Source organism: Lycorma delicatula, chromosome 10 (assembly GCF_047948215.1).
Source record: "Lycorma delicatula isolate Av1 chromosome 10, ASM4794821v1, whole genome shotgun sequence".
Lineage (NCBI taxonomy): Eukaryota > Metazoa > Arthropoda > Insecta > Hemiptera > Fulgoridae > Lycorma > Lycorma delicatula.
Window position 1 is genome coordinate 97,217,821 of NC_134464.1, and position 22,402 is coordinate 97,240,222.

At 27.3% G+C, this 22,402-nt stretch overlaps 1 protein-coding gene across 1 annotated transcript in view; it reads left to right on the forward strand.

Annotated features, from left to right (window-relative positions):
* LOC142331172 (protein Smaug homolog 1-like) overlaps positions 1–22,402 on the forward strand; it is a 55,822-nt gene that overhangs the window by 28,244 nt on the left and 5,176 nt on the right. The window contains exons 10-11 of the mRNA XM_075376882.1: positions 373–748; positions 1,604–1,740. Of these exons, the coding sequence (XP_075232997.1) occupies positions 373–748; positions 1,604–1,740 (513 nt within the window). The remainder of the gene's footprint in view (positions 1–372; positions 749–1,603; positions 1,741–22,402) is intronic.

The window sequence follows — 22,402 nt, forward strand, 5'->3', positions numbered from 1 at the left end:
TATTAATGGAGCTACAGTTTTTAGATTAAATTTTTTTTTTAACTGTAAATTCTAATTTTATCCATAATTTTTGTCCCAAGAATTTCACTGTAGCCTCATTTTGTCATTGAAACAGGAGTCTGAGCAAACCTTCTGGCTGGCTAGGGTAAATAAAAAAGCATTTATTTTATATGAATCGTTTTTTTATTTTCATCAGTAGAATATACACTCGTATTTTGGATTTCATTCCTTTGTGAAGTACCTTGATGTTTTGTAAGGAAATTTGTTACTTGTTAAACCTGAACGAGTTTGTTAAATGTTTATTTTTTAATATCATATTTTTACTTTTAAAAATGTTATAGTGAACTATCTGTAATTTTCTTTTTATGTTAGGAGGCCAGATCCATTAAGATACCCTCCGCAAAATGTATTTCTTCAACCATCTCCTCCAATAAGAGCCACGATACCAGGTTCAAGGTTTCCGCAGTGTGTCGTGTCACCTACTGGTCCTTGTCCTAGACAGCAAGTACAATTTCATAGAAATCCTACTAGCTCATTGACCACTAGTACCGGCAGTAATTCTGGAATAAGTATTACGGCTGGTTCCCCTGGAACTAATGCTAGCGGTATATCAACACATCATGTACAGCATGGTCCTGTGGTGGCTAATGTTTGCAGTAGTGTTGTCGGTAGTGGAATATCATCTAATAATGCTGCTTCTGTATTTCATGCTAAGAGACCTAGCCTTCAAGATCACCCTTTACTTGAAGTAAGTCAAATAATTTTTTAATTTTAGACATTTTTTTTTCTTTAATACAATTACAATTCTATTTACAATTTATATTAATTTAGATTAAAAAAGAATGAATTTTAATTTAATTTTAATAAAATTACAAATTTAAAAAAAAATTATTTAAATAAAATTGTCATGACAGACTGATTGTTTTTATATTCAGCTGTGAATGCATATGTTGGCATATGCCAGTTTGTAGTTAATGTTATTGTTAATGCCAACAAAATTGCGCAATTTCAACAAATTTATTAAAAATAAAATCTTTAGTAAGCTTGGTTCTTAAAATTTCTAATACCCAGTTTTATTTTTGTGACTACCCAAAATATATGATGGTGGTTTATGAAGTCTTATTTTTTTAAAAATAAAGCGACAATTGCCAAAAGGAAGAATGACATTACAGTTGTCAGATTGAATTGAGTGCCTACAGAAGTGTGTTTTCTATTATTAAATTAAAAAAAAAAAAAAAATTTTGACGGACAATATGAACATCTTTCAGTAAAGATTATTGATGACAACCAGTAAAATAAATATGCTTATTCCTATTGTTAATTAATAATGTCATTGTTATTGTTTAAATTGTGCTACATATTTTTAATCAGGTTTATTTACTACATCCTAACACACAATTTTTTTTTCTTATAGGTACGTGATTTAGATGTAAAATACTTTACAATCATGTGAAGAGTTTAGAATTGCACAATGTCATGATTCTTAAATAGGTTTCAGTTTCATGACAGCAGACTATAGTGCCATTCTATTAGTATATTTCATATTTTCATGTTTATCGAATGCTTGTTTTATTCTAATATTGTTTTACCTTATTGTTTATAGTTAAGTGGTGATTGTCATGCAAATGTACAGAGAACTCAATCTGCCCCTAATACTGAGACTGATCCTGAACTGAATTCAAGATTGGAGTCGTTATGCCTCCGAATGACTGAACAGGCTCTTGGTGGAGCGTCTGAAATGTAATATGTTAATCTATTAAAATGTTATTACTATAACTAGTTATTTTATAATTTTACCAGTTTTAATCAATCAATAATTTATGTACCACTGTTCTACTACTGTTACTACTATTATTAATGTTATTGATATTATTTCCATTACATTTTAGCATATATTATTTCATAAATATGAATATTATTTTTTTTTAAAAAAGGGAAAAAATTGAATAGTTTCAAATTAACTACAGGAATATACTTTTTCCTTGGAAATTATTTATGTGCATGTTATGCATAGTTTGTTTTTTGCATATTAAGAAAAAATAACAAAATAGATCATTCTGTTAAAAAAAGAGGTATAATTTAAATAAAAATTATCTAAACCTGTTGGCCCAGGTTGATAAAGAACTGGTTTCAATATGACATTTTCATTTCATACAAAAGTTTCTAAATTGAGTTTGGAATTAAAATTGATATAAACATAATATAATAAGTTAATTGTTTTTTGTTACAAAAAAGCAGAGATCTCATTTTCTGCTGACAGCTGTGTTTGCACATTCCTGATTAAACAATTAAATTGAAGTTTTATTTTATTTCATCGTACCCAGAAAAATTTTATATAAAAAATAGGCACGGTTAAGACTGATTTGTTTAGTCGGAAGTGTTTATACTGGCAAAAGAAATGAGTGGCAAATTTTCTTGCCGTCATTTTAATCTATTTCATTGAAACATTCTGTTTAGTGAAAGTAAAAACTATTATTTGTATTATATATTGTGCGCTTTACAGGAAAAAGCGAATTGAATTGATTATCACAACTTTATCTTAATTGTGTGTAATTTACCTGAATTAAAGTAAAAAATAAGTAAAGCTTCTGCCCCTTTCCAGAAGATAGGTGCTGTTAACTCGGAGACATTTTATCTAAAATCAGTAACCATGTGAATGTTAAATTTGACCTTTTTAAAACATTTTTATGACGGTGGTGGTAATTTTAGCTTAAATGGCAGATGAATTTTAAGTTACTTGGGGAGACTTATTGTAAAATTAACTAAAAAATGTTAATCTAAATTTTATATTATTACACATCATTTTATAAAAACTTCAATAGAATATTTTTGTAATGTTGAAAAAATCACTCAATTTTTTGATGAAAGATTTTCTTAAATTTTCAAAATGGGAAAATAAGTTTTCTTGCAAATTTCACTGGGTATTATAATTAACCACTTTATTACAAACTAATTTAAATTTATACAAAATAATCATTTTATTTTGATTAAAATGATATATAAAACTTTACCAATTGAAAAAATTGGTAATATTGTTACTCGGAATCAGTTGAGGGTGCTTTCCTTTTCCTTCCAGGCTTAGATTGCTAGTAGTGCTGAAATTAGGCATGATAAACTCCATATTTACACCCAGGACACCAGTAATGACCACGAACCCTTTTTTGGTCGGTCCACAAACAGCACACAGTCTTTCTGTGCACTCTGGAAGATGACTCAGCTGATTAGACGTGGTCCATCATCATCCGGGATCCCCATTAGGCACAGGCACATCTTCTTTAACAACCAGTGAATTACTGTATTTCTTTTTAAAAAAAAACTTTTTGTGTAAATGGATCAGGATTACCTGCAAAAAAATCTTTGCTGCTGTAAAGTTCTTCATGGACAATATAATTAGTAGCACTATCAAATTGTGTGTAATTTACCTGAATTAAAGTAAAAAATAATTAAAGCTTCTGCCCCTTTCCAGAAGATAGGTGCTGTTAACTCGGGGACATTTTATCTAAAATCAGTAACCATGTGAATGTTAAATTTGACCTTTTTAAAACATTTTTATGACGGTGGTGGTAATTTTAGCTTAAATGGCAGATGAATTTTAAGTTACTTGGGGAGACTTATTGTAAAATTAACTAAAAAATGTTAATCTAAATTTTATATTATTACACATCATTTTATAAAAACTTCAATAGAATATTTTTGTAATGTTGAAAAAATCACTCAATTTTTTGATGAAAGATTTTCTTAAATTTTCAAAATGGGAAAATAAGTTTTCTTGCAAATTTCACTGGGTATTATAATTAACCACTTTATTACAAACTAATTTAAATTTATACAAAATAATCATTTTATTTTGATTAAAATGATATATAAAACTTTACCAATTGAAAAAATTGGTAATATTGTTACTCGGAATCAGTTGAGGGTGCTTTCCTTTTCCTTCCAGGCTTAGATTGCTAGTAGTGCTGAAATTAGGCATGATAAACTCCATATTTACACCCAGGACACCAGTAATGACCACGAACCCTTTTTTGGTCGGTCCACAAACAGCACACAGTCTTTCTGTGCACTCTGGAAGATGACTCAGCTGATTAGACGTGGTCCATCATCATCCGGGATCCCCATTAGGCACAGGCACATCTTCTTTAACAACCAGTGAATTACTGTATTTCTTTTTAAAAAAAAACTTTTTGTGTAAATGGATCAGGATTACCTGCAAAAAAATCTTTGCTGCTGTAAAGTTCTTCATGGACAATATAATTAGTAGCACTATCAAATTTTTTTTATTTTGAATCTTCTGTGATGCTTATTTGCCATGCATATAATGTGCACGCATTATTTCATCCCAATCTTACTTTTATTTATACATGTGTTTTGAAATTGCACAAAATATTTTTTAAAAGAATCATTCATATTGTCAATAAAAAATCTAATTTTTGCTCATGGGTCATACATAACCTGGAATTCCCTTAGCAAGAGGTCTTGTAATCACAAGTGAATCATTGAAGATATTACTTCAAAACGCCTACAGGACATGGTGTTTGAATAAAATAGAATTCTCAGATGTGAACTCATACATAAATGTCGCAATTGCAACGATGCCGTCTAATAAACAACATATATTGTTGCGCTAGTGACCTTGCCAGTTAAAGGGTTAAACCATTTGCTTACTAATATTTTTCCCATAGTTGACCCTGTATTTACTATTAATAAAAAGAAAATAAGAATATTTTGACATACATACTTAATCACAAATAATAATAATAATATCATTTTTTTGATAAGAAATCTGTACAAATCTTATCTTGTTATTTATTGAAGTGATGAGGAGCGATGATAATAGTGTTTCAGAAGTTTTTGTTGATGTGGTATACCTGAAAATACTCAGGGATGTGCAACGTCACTGACACTTTTCACACACAGTGTTTCACTCTTTTCTTCCTTGCTTTACACACAACACAGCTTCTGGAGAGTGTTTTCTTGATGGGATTCAGAGGGATAAATCTCACAAAATGTTCCCAGTTTGCTGCTTGTAGTCTAACTGGTGATATTCCAGATTGACTAGACATATAGGAGGTTTTAAAAAAAATGGTTTAATTTTTTAGTTAATGAGATTTTTTATGTTTACAAAAAATTTAAGACTAATATATATTTTTTTAAAGCATTTTTACTTAAACATCTTGTCCAATAAGTATAAACATATTAAGTTGTTTTTTTTAATTACAATAAAAAGTAGGTTTTTTAATTTCTAAATGAAAACTTCCACATTTTTTCTTATCTACCAATGGATAATTTAGTAAATCAAATTATATAATTATCAGTGTTTATGATTATTATGAAAGATGAGAAGTCCCAAAGTGCCAAACCTGAATTGGATTTTTTATTGAAAAAAATATATATGTAGGGTTAAAATTACAATTAGTTAATTTGTAAAACTTTAATTATAAAATATTAAAATTATAATTTTTTCTTTTTTTCATGTTCATAAAACATGCTATCATCCTAAATTACTAGTTTTACTGTCAATTTATTGCAAGTATTTAGTTAAATATGGTGGTTTTTGCAATCAAATGGGAATATCATTTAACACAAATTAAAAAATTAAATAAACGTTATCAGTATTTCTGTCATTTTCCTCTATCCTTAAACTAATACATCACACCGTTTATAATACCCATTTTAAACAATTTTTTCTGTATACTCAAGATCTTGATTTATCTTAAAAATTATTTAATTTTACTGCCTGTTACAAGTTTTTTTTACATGATTATAAATCATGTAAGTTATTTATTTTTCTGAAATAAATGGTATGTTAAAACTAAATAAGAATGTACATATGGTTTTCAATAATGTGTGGAACATTGTTACAGCTAATTAACCAGCACGTGATATTAAATTATTTCAAATAGAAATTACGTGTTTCAGCATTAATAAACTGTTAAAGCTATGTATTCAATCTTAAAAATAGTTGTTGATGACAAACTGTGTAAACACTTGCACACTTGCATGTGCTTGTTAATTCTAATTACTGAGAAGTTAATTAAAAAAAAAGTGGCTTGTTTTGATAGAAGGCCATGTGAGTTTGTACTGTTTTTGTTTACCAGAGCTTTGTAATGGTAGCTGCTATTAATTTGTCAGACTTTAATCCACCTTGCCTAACATTTTAATTAAAAGTTGACTAATTTTTGTGATTTAAATAATATTAGTACCAGTAGCACGTTGCACACACAAATACCTCACTGATTCCTTTAATAATATGATTCTAAAGTTTGGATTTAGACAGTTCGAATGTTTTTCATTAGTACAACTTAAGAAATGTAGCATAAATTATTTTATTTGTCTAAATTGTAATGTTTAATAGTCCAAATAAGTATATTTTCCTACATTAAAGTTAGATTAGGAAACATTCTATATATATATATATATATATATATATATATATATAAATTATTATGAATAATTCTGTATTTTCAATTTTTTTCTAATTTGAAAACGACTGCTGACCATTATTCTTACAGTATAAAAGTAATTTTTATCCTCACTTTTTATTTATAAATTATTGTTTATATATTTTCTTAAATATAGTACAAAAAATATAATAATAATAGTAGTAATACTAATATTGAACATGGTTTATATCACATGTCATTCAGTTAATAGTGTATGTATGCATCTTTAATATGTGTGTGCATGTCTGTGTGTATGTAGATGGCTGGATCATATATGTTTTATAACAGTTGTCGTTACAGGTTAGAAATAAGTGTAAGATAAAAAGAAGGTTAGTTAACATTACTTTTGTTAATTGTAATACTGTCAACAGATTCAATAGATAGATTGATTGATTGATCTTATTTGAGACTGATTAAATGTAATAATTAATTATTAAATGAGATAATTAATTATTTTTTATTGTATTCATTAATTAAATTAAATGATTTGTTGTTGATATTAAGCATGTGTTATATTTGTGTTAATACAAATTTTATGTAAATACTCAGCTGCCATTTGTTGTAGATATTTTTAAAAAAACTTTTGCCATTACAATATTATGTGACTTCAAAGAATCTTTTTTATTCTTTTGTTTATTATATGGTAATTAAATATCATGTGGATTGCCTTTTGCTTGTGAAATTAAGCATTAAATTGCATTGTTTACCACATGTATATGCATATTTTACAAAACACTAGTTGTATTTACTCATTTTTACTTTATTTTATTTTTTCAAAAAATAAATCTTAGGTATATTATGTTTTTTTCTATGATAAGGGTACTTTGTTAAATTTTTATTTTTATAATTTTCCTGGAAAAAGATTGAAGGAAGTGCGCATTTACAGTATCATTCTTTTTTTTTAATTTTTGTTGCCTAAGATTTTGTTTAAGATCGCATAACCTAACCTAATGAGATAAAAGAATTCAAACCAGGAATTAAATCCTGATCCAATGTATTCCAGCAGTTAGATGAATTTTCTTATGTTCGCTACAGACATCTGGTAATATTATGTAAATCTTTACTACATTCTCTGTCAGTCTTTTCTTTTCTTACGTTGCACTTATGAATGTTCATTCTTCTTATGGTTACTAGTTAACTGATTGTTTTTACAGTGTTAGATGTAGATTTCATAGTTTAGTCTTGTTTGTAATATGAAATTATTAATGTTATTAGTAAACACCTTTGCTGGAGTCATTTATTAAAGTTATGTTCCATAGTTGCACACTGAGGAACTTGGCTTACCCCATTTAAATGGAAGGAAAGCATGTCACATCATTTATGTCTCTAAATTTTACTCGGCATTACAACCAAGTAACTGATGCCAGCTGAAATAATTTTCATTACTCCACAAGCCCTGCCTAATTCTTTCAACTGTACAGCTAAAATGTGTATTCATTACTAGGCTTATAAGAATTATTCATTTTACCTGTGCTATCTGTTATTTGTATAGATAAGTTTAGCTGTTTTTAACTGTCATGCCCTTGTATGATATAAGTTGATGTAATTGTTCATTGATTGTTAAATAGTTGTTATAACAAACTAAATGATGTAATTGTTCGTTGATGTAACTATTTTGATTATCTCAAAAAGATAATGATTTCATTGACTCTGCCATCTGGATTTTATTATTTGCTATCATTGAAAAGTTTGTTTTCACTCTATTTCATCTTTTTAAATTGACATATTAAAAGTTAAACACTTTTCCCTTCTTTATAATGAGAACTGTAGTAAACGATGTATGTCATGAGTTATTACATTGAAAACTTCATTACCAGCCCTATTAACTTCAATACATTATAGTCTGGATAGTAAGGCATTTGTGAATATTTTCCTAATAATAATGTACGCTTCCTTCATTGGTTTTTATTTGGGTTTTTTTTTTGCTGTGGTTTGGATTTTTGTTACATTTGACCCATCTGTTACCATTATTATAATTTCAAATTCATTACACTGGGTATTTTCTGTTTTTGTGTAAACAAATTTTTTATGTTAACCAGTCATATTATAATACAATTGTTACTTAAATTATGATGAACAGTGACATAATTTAAATTGAAGAGTTGCTTGACATAATGAGTTATTTATTAATTATTTTGAAATCTGTATCAATTTTTATATGCTGTAGTAACCCATCTACTTTCATAATGAAAAAGTCAGATTTTTTTTAGATGTTCATAATTTTTTAAGTTTTGCTGTTTAGCAGACTTGATTTGGAAAGTTTAACATTGTTTTGATATGTTTTTAATAATGGTTTCTCACTGATTGATAAAAAAGTCTGAGAAATTCCTTTTTTTTATTTTGCAATCCTTACAATCTGAGATGACTGAAATTATTCATATTTTAAGAAATTTATTGTAATAATTTATGGATGTGGTAATACTGCCTTAAGATTATATTATTATTGGAGTGAACAGATTACACAGAAATGGAGATAGTTTCTTATATGAAAATTAAAAACTGTTAAGGTTTACATTTTTAAAAAGATTATTCTGTAATAGTTGATTATTCTGACTAAAATGCAGCCTGAACTTATTGTGAAGAGTTTTTTTTTATGTTTTAACTTAAATTACATATATTTATATAGAAAATTACATTATATTTAAAGAAAGTGTTATAAACAAAAGGAAGAATGTAAAATTAAGTAATTAGCATTGATTTTTTTTATTGTTTTCAAAGAAGGGTATTTTTGTGTTTTGCCTTAAATACACAAAGTACTATGAAATATGACTGTACTCAAGCAGTACCTCCAGTACACATGTTTGGTAGGCAATAATAGTCTTAAGGTGGATTTTCTACTTAGTATTTCTCACTCCGAACAGAAGTTAATACCTTGCCATCTAATATTCATTTTAGATGACCTTATCATCTTGACCTTACAAAAGACAAGTATTTCTTTAATATTCTATCATCAGAAAAGTTTGCTGCTGCTACTTCATAAGCTTTTGAATATTTTTTTAATATCATATAGCTGTATGTGGAATTTCTGCAGTACATTAATTAAATTCTTTAATTCAATGTGATTCTTCACTTAAGACCTGTATGTTGAAACAAGTGTTTTATTGTTACAATTAAGACAATAACCTACATAAATTTAAACAATAATCCACATAGCACTAAAACAATAATCTAAAAAATTTGTGGTTTCAATAGGCAATAACTTAAAAGTTTTAAAATATCTAGTCTTTTTATAATTATCTATCATTAATTGTTGTTTCTCAGTTTCCTTCATATTGACACATACCAGAACACTATTTTCTCTTTCTTTTGACGAATTTCCTTCTAGCTGTACATTTTCAATTTCATCAGTATTAAAAGTGCCTTCCATATAATACAGGTTCAATAATAACCTTTACTGTTATTAATAACTTTAACTGTGAAAAATTTGACTTAACTTTGATATTGCCCACTGCTGTACTCCATATGGCACTAAGTTTCCTCAGTAGAAGATTATGATAAAAAAAAAAGAATTAACTGGTGTAAAAATTCCAAAATTTTAATGAAACTGCAGTATGGTATAATAAGCATCACTACATAGGTTTAAAATATGTGTACCAATTATAATACCAGATTTGGGCTATCGTGTAAGGCCTAATGAAGCAAAGGGAGGTGTACTGTACTGTTGAATTATCGGCCTGTTCTTGTTATGTAGCAGCTAAAGAACGTTATTTAGTAAAATTTATAGAAAAGAGTAAACGAGCAGTTATAATATAGAGCAACTCATTCTATTCAGAGATCAAATAGTTAGTCATTAATCCTTGAAGAACACCACGCCTGTTGATTCAAAAACAGTTACACATTTTTTTTGGCTGTAGAATTTTGAAGAGACCAGCATTTTTTTATATAGAAATTTTTGTTATAAAGATCTCTGTTTAGTATATAAGTTATATTTAAAGCGGGTGAGTTTACTATAAAAGTATATTTAAAGCGGATGGGTTTTTTCTTAGTATGTAGATGTTCATTGATAATCATAATTATTTTTTTAATATTGTTCTTTTTGAATGATTTTTTTATTTATTACGTGCATTGTGTTATTTAGTTATTACGATGCATAATGTTGTTACTATAAAGATCATAATATTAAAAAAAGGAAAAAAAAAACATTTATTTCAGTTTTTTAATATTGTTATATTTATTAAGAAAAAAAGGTAGTATAAGATTTTTTGCTCATATAATTGTAATTTCCTATTTAATCTGAATTATTGTTCATAAAATAAAGAAATAATACATTTAAAAAAGCATTGTATGAACACTACTTAGTGATTGAAAAATCTGTGGTGGCAGCTGCTCAAGTATTATTAATATTTCTAATTGGGAGATTAATTATGAGTTATGTTTAGGTGAATTATCATTATTAAGATCAAATTTACTGGACGATATTTAAATCTTAAGAAAGATGCTTCGTTTCCTATGGTCTTACTAATATATCGAACAATTTTTTTTTTATAGTTTACTGTTATACAGATGTCATTTTTTCCACCTTCTTATAATAATAGCTTTGTTGCTTTAATTATTTTATTTACTTCTAAATTAGTGTAACTGAACCAAGAGGACTAATAGAAAGCTGAAAATTTCATAATAAAATCAAACAATTTTGGTTAATCTATAAAAGCCCATTATTAAGAACTAAATATATTTGTTATTAATCTAAAAATGGCAGCAATCATCCCTTTTTGACCTCATTCATATAGTATGCACATGCTAGGAATCAGAACAGATTTATATTCTATCTTTTAAATGTAGCTTTATTACATTAATAATGTAGGATGATTCTGTTGGAAACTTGAACCTGAAATCTTTGATTTGTTAATTCTCTTGATAAAAATTCTGTGCTGTAACATGATCTGTATGATTTTTTTCTTATTAAAAAAAATCCTTCCCCATTATTTACTGATGCTATCAGATTCTTGGTTTCTGTGTTTTTCTGCAAACAATACGCTGAAGTTTTTGTTAGAGTAATTATTCAAATCGACTATGATTTCTCTCTGCATTCTGCATTCAAAAAGTGTGCCTCATATTTTCTTATTCTATGTTACAGGAATTGCACTGCATTTTTTTAAATTTTAAATCATTTGAGATCAGTAATGATTTTACAATGTACATTGGCATTACCGATTGAGATTTTTCTTTATTATCATTATTAAAGACTGCTCTTATGCAAACTAGAATTATTGAAGTGTAAATAAATACATTAAAAAGGATTTATGCAGTTTTGTGTGAAAAGTTGTCATATTAAATTATATTAGCCTAAAAAGAGGTAAAATTTTAATTACATATTTATTACCAAATTATTTAAAAAAAAAATAATTTTCAACACAGTCTCCAAGGTTAATGCAGCACATATCAAAAGTACAGTACAAGCTTTTATCTACCAATGATATAGAAATAAAACCTACTTGCAGTTCAATCATTTTGCATTTTGTCATTATCAAAATTCTGACCATTGAGGAATTTCAGCACAGATTGTAATATTTCAGAAAACTCTACTCTTAAGGAGAGCATTATTGTTGTAAAATATTGGTCCATGCAAATTTGTTGAATGATGGCCGTGCGAAAGATAAAAAAAAAGATGTTGAGCCAATTTGAGCTTCTTTGCAAACTTTCTCTCATTTTTTTATAAACATTCAGAACAATTTTCTATCATTCATAATGATTAACAAAGGGTGGTGTTTTCACCATATATTTTACACAAATTTATTGATAAATTATGTTACACCTCAAACCTTTGAATGGTATGTTCACAGCATCTAAAAAACAAATTACAGACTTAATTTCATAGTAGGCAGACCATTAGTTCAAAATTTTATTAATAACATAATTTTTGATTGATTATTTAATGTATTCTGGAAATTTCTTCAAATGCCTATTAACAGACTTGAATCAACAAACGTGATTCGGGGCTGTTAGGAAGCTGTGTTGTTTGTTCATGTAAGGAGTGTACCTATAATAGTTAATAGTTATACCTGTGGATTGCCGGTCCAGGACATGTTAATTAGAACCCAACGACATAACAGCAGCTGGGCACAGTATCAAGGAATTATTTACTTTTAAAATATAACTGGTTTGGCCATGTCTTTAATTGCCAAACCCCTTATGGGAAGCCAAGCACTTGACCATCTGTATCACTCTGATGCACAATGTTAGTAACATTTAATAACTGTGAATATTAGCTTCTATATAATGACATGCTTAATAATTGCTGCTGGGTAATAATTGCTTAATAATAATGCATTGCTTGATAATAATTGTTTCTGCACAATTTGGCAGCTTGTGTTGAATTGTAAATGGATTGTCCAGGAAATAAATTCTATTTGTGCAAATGAGCAAATATAATAAAAAATATATATATATATAATATATATGTTTGAAATATATTCTTTTTATAACCATACTCCTCTGTACCAATCCAAATTAATTTATATTTAATAGATCAATCAATATTTTATAAGTACAAAGCAATTGCAATAGGATGACTTAACTTATTTCATTACATAAACAGAAGCACTTTTGCAAATTTGATTCGCATCATCAGCTTCATAAATAATAAAAATATATTACAAAACCCTTAAAAAGACTTGCAATCCATAACATCATACCTTCCAATCACTTAAAATTTTATGTTAAAAATATTTTTAAAAACTAATTAACTTAAATTTATTTAAAAAATTATAAAACTTATACTTAACTTAAAAATTTAAAACTTATACTTTAAAACCATACAAAAATTTTAAAATATTTTATTTAAATTAAAAATTTTAAATTATCATTCAAACAAGAGATAAAAAACATAAAATATAAAAATTATTTAAAATTACAAAGATCAATTAATTAAAATTAACAAAGTCAAAATTAAAAGGTAAAAATGTAATTAAAACAAAGATAAAAATTAAAACTTTTAAAATAAAAACAAAAACTTAAACAAAGCAAAATCATCTGCTAGCCATTTCACTGATTTTATTGTAAAGTAATTAATTACCTTTTAATTATATATATAAAAAATATATATTATAAGTTTGCTTTTAAAGTTGTCATTAAATGAGGGAAAATATTTTATGACAATGGACTTGGAAAGAATATTAAGCATTGATGTTAATGAATTTAAAAGGCAAAAAAAATGTTTTGTTTCTTTAGTTGTAATTGTGCACTTTGAAATTTTCCTTAATCTGCCATTTTTGTGTAATTCTGCTATATGAATTTATGATTTTTTTCCCATTAACTGTTACAAAAGAAAATATAATTAATGTGCTGCTGAATGCTTTTTCAGTCACTTTGTATATCTGTACATTTGTTTGTAAATTAACATATAAACTTGTATATATATGTTTTCATTTCATAATTTTTTATACATTTATCAATTCTTTCAATGTAAAATTTTAATTAGGTTACAAAAAAGTAAATAAACAAAAAAGTGGTTTATAATGACTGATTCTTTGAAAATGAAGTATAGTTTATTAATTAAAGATATTATATTGATAATGGAGGTGATTATGTTTATGGCGACGACTGATTATTTGTAATTAATATTAAGTCAGAATTTGTATAGAAATAATAAAATGTAAAGTATGTGAATTTATTTCTCTGTAACTATTGTTAAGCTGTAAGGAACCGTGAAGTCTGGACTAGACTTGATTTTACCTGACATAATCTGGATGTCTAAATACGTCAGACTCTACTTAATTTTATTCAAATGCATCATTAATTATAGATCAGACTTACTATGAACTTATATTAATGTATTATTAATTTTCGAGCTATGAATTTAGTGTCGCATATAAGTTTTTGTGAGTGAAGTATGTCAGTAAATATTATGCATATAAACTTTAACCAACATAAAAAAACAAGATAGGTATGCAGGATTTTTTTTTGTGTACATGAATAACTTAGAATTAGGTGATCCAATTTCAGTAATTCTTTCACATGGTAAATGTGGTCTTTATTCAGTAATCATTGCATTATTGTAATTATTATTATCATTACATAATTATAAATTTAAATTGATGATTACACAGAACCTAGTTTTTTTCTTTTGACTAGGATTTGAAACTAGAACTTTCCAGATAAAAGGGAGAGATGCTACCTCACTGCCAAGGAAGTTGGCTGTTCATTCAAGATAAATTTAAATTGAAAAGAATAAAAAGTTATTTTTTACAATCATTAAAATATACATTATATCTTAACCAGGTTCCTACCACAAGAAATTGTGTAATTCATTCTTAAATGTTTCATTTATTTTCTTCAGTCGTATTAAATATGTTTAAAAAAAATAACTGTTCTGTAGAAAAATATTTGAAGTTCTTTTACATTATTCGTATGTTATGTTCTAATTTGGTGAAAAAATACAGTCATGAACTGTTTGGTTATGCTGACTACAATATTAGTTATTGTGTGATACATATTCAAGAATGGCAGTGTTCTTAACAAATGTGTAATTTAAATTTTTGTGCTGTTGTTTAATTAAAACAGGAGAATTGTCTGATAATGAAAGTATGTAATCTCCATAAATATGAAAGTAAATTCAAATTTATGATAAATTTTATTGTTTTATCAGTGAGAAAAGGAGGTTCAATAGACCGGCACATATTTAACAAAAAATATCTAGAATAATGTGCATTCATATCCAGAGGTGATTAAGTCATCTGTTGTAGTTTAGGTATTAATAATATCAAAATAAATTAAATACTTTCAATATGTTTCAATGTTATCTGAAGAAAAAATTAATTTTGTTAATGGTTGCAAATTATAGTTGATTTTTATATTTATTATTTAACTGATAAATGTACTAAAATGATTTTAACTCCTGCCACCAAATTTTTTCTAAATTTTAAAAACATGCATATTCAGTAGTGTGTATTCTATTCAAGACCAGTCAGGAAAACCCCTTTTTTTGTAAAATAGCAGAGCCAATCAAGTCCAGTCCAGTCCAGATTTATTGATGGTTTACGAATTTTTTTCTTACAACACGTAAACTGTTTTTTTTTGTTTCCTGTTTGTTATCTGTTATTTACAATTTATCACGTTTTTTATTTCAGATGTTTTAATTATATTATTTTATTTTATGTTTTATTTTGTTTGTTGTATTGAATTCTAATAGATATAATTAATGTTAATGCTATATTTTATTATTATTAATGTAAATATAAAAATATTATTATATGTATTTAAAAATTAAAATGTAGTTTGTTCTATTTTTATGTTAAGTGTTTGCAAAAAAAATGTTTAAGGAAAGTTAATTGAATATGTAATTAATATTTTTTAATTTGTAATAGTAGTTAAATTTAGAGGTTGAGTATAAAACCTTAGTAATCATTATTAAGTGTGAGTTGTTAGTTTTCTTTCTTATTCAATTTTTTTTTTTTTTTTTTTTTTTTTTTTAATGAATACATTACAAGTATATTCTTTCAATATTATTTCCTGTATGATATATCTTTTATCATTGATTCTTGTGTGTTCAATTGCTTTTACTGTAATATGCAGCGCATGATTTTAAGTTAACTATAATTTTCTCTATTTATATTTATGCTGAATTACAAAATTTGGATATTTCATTAGGTTTAGTTATTTTATTAAAATCAACAAATTTTGGATTTAAAAAAAAATACTTTTCTGGGAATCTAGTGTACATGATTTTGACATATTAAGTTATTAAGCAATTATAGATGATTTTTAGCTTATTTACTAAATAAATTCTTGCAAATATGTGCTGAGCTGATTACAGCACATATCACTTGAAGGTTTTATTTTGCTACTGATATGATTGTATGTTTATTTGTTAAGTAATTATAAATGAATCTAATTGAGTAACTGGTGATGTAAAATCTTTACGGCTCCCCATTAGAATCGGCCTATTGAGGAAATTTATCTAGTGGCTAATATCAAATTTTTATTAATATAAATTAGTATTATACTATCCTTAAAAACAATTGAGAATTGAAAGTTGCAGTCCTTTCTCATATCATTCACCCTACAACAATATCTATCTTTATAAAAGTTGCATTCGGTTGTCTGTTAATAAAACAGATAATGAATGAATTTATTATGTACAAAATAAAAATAATAAAATTGACAAAAGTGGTAAGAGATTTCAGCAAGACAGTAAGACAATAACAGTAATAAACGAGATAATGAATCAAGCTTAACAGACACCAAAATGATCAATAATTAAAAAATGTTTTGTCAGTAGATCTTAAGAGGTTTCTGATCTGTTACATGAGAAAGTCAGTGTTCAATGTCAAGTTCTGAAATTTATCCTCAGTAGAAGAATTATCAATATTGTTACAGCAGACTGCCTCAGCAAATGATTGAGGATGAATATTCAGATCAGGATGAGCATTCACATTCCCAGAAGATCCCTGATTCAGCGAGGGGAAGTTATTACTTAGGTCAAAGGATCTAACTCATTGGGTTGGTCTAGTGGTGAATGCGTCTTCACAAGTCAGCTGATTTCGAAGTTGAGAGTTTCAACGTTCAAGTCCTAGTAAAGGCAGTTACTTTTATACGGATTTGAATACTAGATCATGGGTGGATACTGATGTTCTTTGGTGGTTGGGTTTCATTTACCCACACATCTTAGAAATGGTCGACCTGAGACTTTACAAGACTAAATTTACATTCATACACATATTATTCTCATTCATCTTCTGATGTAATACCTGACGTTGAGTCCCTGAGGCTAAACAGGGAAAAAAAGGCCAAAGGATCTGTCCTGGGCATGGTATATAACTAGAATATTCTCAATCCACCTTGAGAAGTTCTATCAGGAATGATTTTTGGTGCATAATGCATTTCCCTTCTCTTTCTAAAATCTCCTTATACTCTATATATCTTTTGTAGTTTACAGGGTGGTCTAAATAACACTGTGTACAGTAGCCAGAATATTTCTAACTTTCTTCTTACAATTCATGATTTTGTGCCCACCTGTGCATTTCATACAGCAGTACAATCTCATATAATTATTTTTATTATATCCATACTGCTTGCATCACATACATCGGACAATCCCTGTAGACTTCCTAGGTTCTTTAAACCTAACGCTGCAGTTGGCAGTATATCTGACTGAATATATCTTTGTGGTGCTAGGTTAATAAAAAAAAATCTGACAATGCGAAACATTGATAATGCTTTGAACCCGGTGTCCTTAATTTTCAATTTCCTCTTTGATCATATCAATTGGAATAGATTAGTGTAAATTCCATAGTACTACCCGCAATGCCCTCAGAACTTTTCTGGTAAAGATGTATCCTACGAGGTTGCGTTCCCTGATCAATTGAATAGCTATTTATATATAAAAGTCTATAGTTTTTGAGATTATTCTTGGTTGTTGGTTATTAATCACATGCGCACTGTTCATAGTGTTTCTAACAGTTCATAGTGTTTCTAACAGTTCATAGTGTTTCTAACAGTTCATAGTGTTTCTAACAGTTCATAGTGTTTCTAACAGTTCATAGTGTTTTATTATGTCAATGATGCCGTACAAGACTATCGATGGAGTTTAACATTCTCCTTCTGGTTAGTTTGCTTGCCAGCATCTTCCATAGGAAGGGTCTCATACTGATTTGGAAGGTTTAAGTCATTATTAAAAACAGTTAATGAATACCCTTGTGTGCAAGGTCTGTATAGTTTTCCACGATATATTATCTGTTTGGGATGACACTGTTACCTGATGCCAGGAGTGGCATTTGTCGGTCATGATTTTGCAGCCAGTTTTAAACTTTTTGACCCGTGTGTCAAACCTCACACGGTTCATGCAACTACTGCCATATTGTTTGTTCATCTGAGAGAATATTTCTGACAATTGTACACTTTTCAGAAGTAAAAATCGGTCAGAATGCTGTTTTTCAAAAGTACTTTCTTTGAGCAGACACACCATTATAATTAAGACTTTAGAGATTATGTTTACATAAAATGCCTGTTTTAAGCGATTCCTTCACTAAAAATGCTAATCTCTTGTATAATAGATTATATGATTCCCGGTTTATAGATTACATACTTTAAATTATTAGTTTCAATAAAATTTTTCATTTTAAATGCTACCGAATAGTTTTATGTACTTTAAATTTTAGAAAACCAAATAAGATAATGTTATTATAGGATTATAATTAATTATTGAATTGTTATAGAATCTAATTGTTATTAAAATTTAATCGCTAAAAGATTATAAAATTAAATTTAAAAATTAAAAAAATAGAATGTTTTTGGATTTGTATGAAAATATAGTAAAACTAGGTTCAATCATTTCTACTCTCATGAAAAGTTGGCATATTTTAAAGAGAATTTGGCTACTCTTACATAATTGAGTAATCAGCAGCAAATCTAAATTATTAAGAAATTCATGAATGAATTAGTCCTATGAAGCAACTTGTAAACTGCTTTCTAGTTTTCTTTCCTATTAATTGCCTAAAAAAAATTGAATAGCAGTACTATTTTAAATAGTACAATAAAAAAAACCGTAGAAAACATTTTTTTTCTAAAGAAAAGTATACTTTAATTACATGAATTATCAACAATAAATATAGTAATTTACATAAGTAATGTGATTATTAAGTGCACAAAAACTGTGTGTAGTATGACAGTAGTTAATACAGATATGAAATGTGATAATATTTATTAATATATAGCTGAATATCATGGCGCCTTCCTTCAAAAAGTTTTAAAACTGTTCTTATGGAATCACTGTCAGCTTTCATATTGCTTTTGAGTTATATTATATTGATGTAATTTGTAAATTCCTGACTCATCACCTCTAATGATGTTTAAAATTTATTATTACTTGTCTAAAAGCTTTTGGTAAATTTCAACTAATGTATCCTTATGCTTATCAGTGAGCTGTTTCAGTACAGTTTGTGAACACGCAAATTTTCTTAATTGTTTATCTGCATTTACTCTCTCTGCTATGCTTCTGATTATCGGTCTATAATTTTCACACACAGTAAGATAAACTTTTACAATTTTATCATTAATTTTGCTTGTAGATAGGAACCCCCTTGATCCTTCCCCAGAAACCTGTTTTTACCTATTTATAAACTGATATTTTCTTTATAATATTATCCTCCTTAAATTTGTATAAATATTTCCATAATTTGCTTCAAGAGTGTTAAAAGGTTTGTTAAAAAATTTAATTTCTCTTATTCACACAACTGGGACACTACTAAAACATACAGACAAAAATAAAGCACACAGACTTTAGTAAATAAAACAATATTGGTTGACAATAAACAGTTGTCTACAGGGGATGATATTAATAAAGCAATGTAGAAGTTCTGTAAATGTTGCACATCAACCAATCTACAAGTCTATGAGTTTTACTGCCAGATCTCGTGTGTGTGTGTGTGTGTGTGTGTGTGCGTGTGCATGAGCGCGCATATGTGAAAAATTGTGAAATATGTTGTGCAATGAATATTTAAAATCAAATAATTGACTGAAAGGCTGCTGTAGGTATATTGTATTAATATTTATTGAAAATTTTGATATTGTATTAAAAAATACAATATCAAATTTTATTTGTAACTCTGATTACATCATTAAAATTTTTTAAAACATTCCTTTATTTCATATTCTAGTCAATATATTGTGGATTTAAAAGTTCCACTTTTTAAATTTTAATATCTTAATAAGGGCTCAAATAATGATTATAATTCTACAAACTTAATTTAAAATGTATAGTTTTATCAATTGTTTTGTATGGATCTGTGTATAGACATGACATTTGTGTATTTCCAGTCTAGTTTAGATTGCTGTGTACATCTGAATTTCAGTCTGCTAAAAATTTGTATCTATTTTTTTGCAGATAGTCATAATTTACTAATTGTGCCAATTACAGTAACTTTGTTGATCTTTTAAATGAATTAATCATACAGTTTTATTTTAACAGGAGGATTTTAATTAGTTCTATGAATGAATGTGATGCGCTAATAATTGTGAATGAAGGTAAACTGTTCTAGGACAGATGGCTGAGCTTGTTTTCCTTTGTCGGAATAAACAAACTGAAAAGGTCAGTTTGAACAAACTGACAAACTGAGTAAAGAACAAACTGTTCTTTAAAAGGAAAACTTGAAAACATTACAAGAAAATTATCACTTAGTTGCTTAATTTATGAGGTTAAATATTGAATACTTTATTTGCAATAAACATATATAATGTTCATATATATATATATATATATATATATATAACATTATCATTAGAACATGTTTATATAACATTATTACAATGTTCATATATAATAGTCTCATGTATAATGAAAACTATTATATGCATTTATATTTATTAAGGCCATAATAATGTTACACTATGAATTAAAATACTGAGTATTTTAAATGCAAAGAACAATAATCCACACTTACTATTGTAAATGCAAAGATCCACATTATTTTATTTAATTACTCAGTAAAATATTAGACACTTACTATAATAAAAAAATGTATCTAGACTAAATGCTCAGTAAACTCAAAAAATGCTCAATAAAATAGTAAATATTTTACTAAAGACTGGTAAAAAGTGCTAAACATTTAGTAAAAAAAAATTAATATGTTAAGGAAAGAAAAAAAGGAACTAAACTAGGTGAGTATTTCATAATTATTTATTTATTTTATACTATTTATTAATATGAAGTGGCTCCTTTGCTAAACAAACTTTTAAAAATTAAAATAAAAAGAAAAAAATATGTGTATTTAAAACTTAATATACTGGAAACGATTCTGCAAACTGTTTTCCGAAATCTCTTCTCTGTACTTAATTTTTCAAAATATATCATTAAAATATTTGATTATGAAATGCTTAACAAAATTAGAAACAGCTGATCATTGCATTTATTTATTTAAGTAATTATAAAAATTATTTTTAACTTATAAAAAGTATTTTTTAAAGAAAATGAGTAACGTAATAAAAACATACCAAATATGTACTTAAATTACAACAGATGTTTAATGTGGCCTCCTCCTACTTGTTGACAAAATCCATATGTATATAAAATTTTATGTGTGCAGCATTTTGTATTGATTCGCTTGAGATTTCAGCACCTTCACCTTCAATAAGAATTCTTTGTCTTAGTTTTTCCAGATTTTCTGGATTGGTTTTATGAACTTTGTCTTTTAAATATCCCCAGAAGAAGTCCAATGGACTTAAATCTGGTGGTCGTAGAGGCCATCGATTTATCCTTTCCCACCAGTCTGCCTTACTGGGAAAAATACATTCAAGAAATTGCAAACTGGAAGAAATTAGTGGGCAGGAGCTCCATCTTGTTAAAACCATGAATTTTAAAAATTTTGTCCGAAATAAGTTTCAGTAGCTAGAATAATTTGATTTTTAAACTATCTTCATACAACTCACCTGTCAAATTTCCTTCAGTTACAAATGGCCCAATTAATGTATCTGATTCAATGCCAGCCCAAACAGTAATCTTTTCAGAATGCTGCGAATGTCTTCTCATAACCAGTGTCTATTCTCATCCCTCCAATAACAGCAATAATGTCTATTTTTCCATTCAGCATAAAAGTAGCATAGTCTGAAAAGAGAACATTTATTATGAAGTTTAGGTTCTCAATCCTGTTCATCATAATTTCACAAAATTCAACATGCTAATCAAAATCATCCTCCAATAATTCTTGATGCTGCTGAATTTTAATAAGGCTTTAAATGGTTTTTAATCAAAACTTCAGGGATGGAGGATTTGTTTATATCGAGGTGCCTACTAAACACAACCCGAATTGAGGTATGAGGATTTTCCATTACTTTTACCATAACATCTAGTTTTACATCTTCATGTGAAGTGGATTTTAGGTTTGCCAAATTTGCAACAATTTTTTATAATTCCACATTCCTCACATCTTTGTACTGTTTTGTACATAGTTGATTTTGCAATCTGAACACGATCAGGAAGTGTCATTAAATAAATTTCTTACTTTGTCATATGTTACTCGATTTTG